General features: G+C 39.4%; 1 protein-coding gene across 1 annotated transcript; it reads left to right on the top strand.

Annotated features, from left to right (window-relative positions):
• The first annotated feature begins 1,597 nt into the window (after window positions 1-1,597).
• On the top strand, window positions 1,598-3,481 carry LOC138378514 (probable ATP-dependent RNA helicase DDX53). Its single transcript, XM_069463841.1, has one exon. It carries the CDS (start codon window positions 1,598-1,600, stop codon window positions 3,479-3,481), a length of 1,884 nt encoding a protein of 627 aa, XP_069319942.1.
• The last annotated feature ends 772 nt before the right edge of the window (window positions 3,482-4,253 follow it).

Raw genomic sequence — 4,253 nt, 5'->3', positions numbered from 1 at the left:
AAAGACGCTATGAACATTAAATTAGCAGAAGACTTGCAACTAGAAGATAATCATGAAGGATGAGAGAATAATCATTAAAATTATATTTAACAGGGTACATCAATTGACCAAACTTCATGGGATGAATATAAAAGGATAAACATGTAATCTACTTTTAGTGAAGCAAATTACAAAAAAAATCAAACAAGGAAGTACAGGATGAAGAAGAATGGACCTAAATGCTCGTCATAGTACTGTGAGCAGCTTTGTGTCTCATGAGTTCTTAGATCAAAGGAGTAGAACTATCGTGCTCAGTGAAGAGGCCCTAATAGAAGTAGTAAGGCCATTTGTGCAGGTTTAGTTTGGTTTTTTTCTTAGTTCTGTGTGCTACATTATAAAAAGTCCTCAATGAATCATTTCCAAAGGAGCAGGAATAGGATGACGTGCATCTTGGATAGGTCATCACAAGAAATGTTGAAGAAACTGGGAATATTACCCTGATGCACAGAAACCCTCAGGGAATTTAACAGTGATCCTTAAGTACACAAGGGGACAGAAAAATCCAACCTATTTTGTGTAACTTCAGACATCAGAAGAAAGACCTAAGGAAGCAAGAAGCAGCACATTTGGCTCAACACCAACTTTCCACCTCAACCATTAAAATGCCTCATAATGGAATGGACTTCCTTGAAACGAAGTGAGCTCCCTACCTCTGAGACTATTTAAATAGAAGCTGGATGTTCACCTGTCCAAACTGCTGCTAGGGTGTCTTTTACATTGTACCTACTAAATGACTTCTACATAGCCTTCTAGTGCTAATACCTCAGAACCTACCAAACCACAGGCAACGAAAAAAATTAAGAGGCACTGAGAAAAGTGGCAAGCCATTGAAAAGAGCCCCTAAGTTACCTTAGGCACCACTCTACCACTCTTCTAACCATCATCCCTGCAATAATACCTTGAAATGACCTGAACAAGTATCGGAGTTTAGCTGAAAAATCAGAGGCAAAATGCCAGCCCTGAGTGTGCACCTAAGGGATTTCTGATGGTATAATTTAAGTTACACTAGAGGACGGGGAAGTGATGAATTTATCTAGACAATTTATTGTATTTACTCCAAAAGAAATTTACCAAAATAAATGCAATAATATATAAATAAATAAGTTAATTTTTTAATTCACTATTTTTTTCTCTTACGGAAATAATTGGCTTTTAAAAAGGACAATGTGTATAAGCTCAAGGCCTGCTTCAAGGCTGCTCCCAAACTGAGTCAGAACTATCAGGAGGAGAGTGAAAGAGGAACCCAGGACACAGAAGTTAAAGGAAGCAGTTACTCTCAGGGTCCTTTAAGTGCCAGCCAGGTCAGCCCCTGGAGACTTCCTGCCCCTTTAAATTTTGCATCACAAGAGGCTGCTTACCTCACCCTAGTCCCAGCCCTGTGATTGTTCTGCTAACAATGCCAAACATTGGTTTCCTAGGTAACGGGAGCCAGGCTAGGTCAGTAGTACCAGCAAACAACTGGCACTACTGGCTGCTGGTTGAGAGGCTGAAGAGAAGAGACCACAGGCTCGACCTTCTCCCAACCGTATGTAGGCGCCAAGGCTAGCACTATCCCACAATGTCCCGGGCCCCAGAGTGGAAGAGGGCAGAACCTAATCCAAGAAATCATGGGGCCAACTGGGCTGGGAGAGGTGGCAGGGGCAACAGTACGAGTGGCCCCTCCAGTCATCTTGGACCTAGGGCTGCAGGCTCCCATGAACCACCACTCTGCTTTAGAGTGAAAAACAGCATGGTTGGTGCGGTGATTGGTCGCGGTGGGTCAAAAATAAATGATCTACAACGTTTGACAAACACTAAAATAAAAATCATAAGCGGGGATCCTGAAGCGGAGGTAAAAATTTTTGGCAGCATGGATATGAAAGAAAAGGCCAAAGCAGCTATAGAAACTGTTATTAAAAAACAAGAACGCTATAAGTTAGAATCCCATGTTGATAATGCAGCATCCCAACCTCCTGTTGGAAGAGATTTAAGCACAACTGACATTGCTAGAGAACATAAGCCATTGATAGACTGGGATCGAATCAAGGCAACAGCTATAGAATGGGAAAAATTAAAATGGGCCAATTTACCACCAATTAAGAAAAACTTTTACATAGAATCTAAAGCAACAAGCTCTATGTCTGAAATGCAGGTAGAAAATTGGAGAAGGGAAAATTTCAACATAATGTGTGATGACTTGAAAGATGGTGAAAAACGTCGTATCCCAAATCCAACTTGTAACTTCGAAGATGCTTTCCAGGACTACCTGGAGCTTATGAAAAACATCACAGAGGCAGGTTTTAAAAATCCAACACCAATTCAGTCTCAGGCGTGGCCAATTGTTCTACAAGGAATAGATCTTATAGGAGTTGCCCAAACCGGAACAGGAAAAACACTGGCCTACTTACTACCTGGGTTTATTCATCTTGACTCTCAACCAATATCTAGAGAAGAAAGGAATGGACCTGGAATGCTGGTCCTTATACCTACTAGAGAATTAGCTCTTCAGGTGGAAGCTGAATGTTCTAAGTATTCATATAAAGGTCTTACAAGTGTTTGCATCTATGGTGGCGGAAACAGAGAGAAACAAATACGGGACATCACCAAAGGTGTAGATATCATTATTGCAACTCCTGGGAGACTGAACGATCTGCAAATGAATAACCTTGTCAACCTAAGAAGCATAACCTTCTTGGTCTTAGATGAAGCAGACAAAATGCTGGATCTTGGATTTGAACCCCAGATAATGAAGATTTTATTAGATGTGCGCCCAGACCGGCAAACTGTGATGACCAGTGCAACTTGGCCAGCTGCCGTTCGCCGACTTGCAAATTCTTATTTGAAAGAGCCTATGATTGTTTATGTTGATACTCTGGATCTAGTTGCTGTAAATACAGTGAAGCAAAATATAATTGTTACCACAGAAACAGAGAAACGAGCTCTTATCCAAGACTTTCTAGAGAGCATGTCACCCAATGACAAAGTCATCGTGTTTGTCAGCCGAAAAGTTATTGCTGATGACTTATCAAGTGACTTAGGTATCCAAGGCGTACCTGTACAATCACTGCATGGCAATAGAGAACAATTTGATCGAGAGCAAGCACTAGAAGACTTTAAAACCGGAAAAGTAAAAATATTGATAGCAACTGACTTAGCATCCCGAGGTCTTGATGTTACTGATATCACACACGTATACAATTATGATTTCCCACGGAATATTGAAGAATATGTACACAGAATAGGGCGTACTGGAAGAGCAGGAAAGACTGGCACATCGATTACCCTTATCACTCAACATGACTCGAAGATTGCCGATGAATTGATTAAAATTCTGCAAAGAGCAAATCAGAGTGTTCCAGAAGATCTTGTGAAAATGGCTGAGCAATATAAATTGTATCAACAAAAAAGGGGTGCAGGAAGAAGATCAAGAAAATTTGGAGAAAAATCCCAGGGATTTTATTAATGTTTATGTGGAAAAGTTGTACCAGGCTACTGGAAGATTCAAGGCACGTTAAAGATATGCAGTTTTCAAGTTACATAAGGAACTTTTGGAAATATACTGGCAGTTTGAAGATACAACCAAATCTTAAATAATACTGCTAACCTTTCAGTATTGTGTATGTTCCTTAATAAAAAAAAAAAAAGTTTTAAAATGAGAGAGTGAGAGACTATGTGAAAAAAAAAAATCTTAAAAATGTTATGTGTTGGTTAAAGTCTAATTTCTTTTATAGTCTGCCATGTACCTCTGTCTTCTCTAAAACACTTGGTAGAAAACAACAACAGTGCTTTTCTTGCTTTAAAATCGATGTACTAAACTGACGCATAGCTTCAAGCTTATCCGAGCCAAAATATTCTTTTTCCCTGTAGTGGTTGGCGCCACAGCAATCCCTAAAATATCTCCACTGTCATTCCCTAAATTTTTAGTTCATTAGAAAATAAGTTCCAAATTGCTAGAAGATTCCACAATTCTATCTTACCAGAAGGATGTAACCAACAGACCACCATATTTGATTCAGTGGGAATTAGATCCTAATATGAATTCTGTCACCAGTGGTTAAAAATTCTGAGGAGGTCACTTGTATTCTCTAGGCCTCAATTTCTCCATTCATAAAATGGGATGGTTATATTAAGTAATTTGGGGTCTCCTTTCACCTCTAAAATTCTGTGATATTATAACTAAAACTGTGTACACTAGCCTTATATTAACATTTCCTTATCTAATCTAGGGAAAATGG

Source organism: Eulemur rufifrons, chromosome 30, assembly GCF_041146395.1.
Source record: "Eulemur rufifrons isolate Redbay chromosome 30, OSU_ERuf_1, whole genome shotgun sequence".
Taxonomy (NCBI): domain Eukaryota; kingdom Metazoa; phylum Chordata; class Mammalia; order Primates; family Lemuridae; genus Eulemur; species Eulemur rufifrons.
The sequence above is the reverse complement of the archived record's forward strand: the minus strand, read 5'-3'. Positions and strand labels throughout refer to the sequence as shown.

Coding starts and splice junctions, on each gene's coding strand:
- LOC138378514 (XM_069463841.1), top strand. CDS start 1,598: ATGTCCCGGGCCCCAGAGTGGAAGAGGGCAGAACCTAATCCAAGAAAT.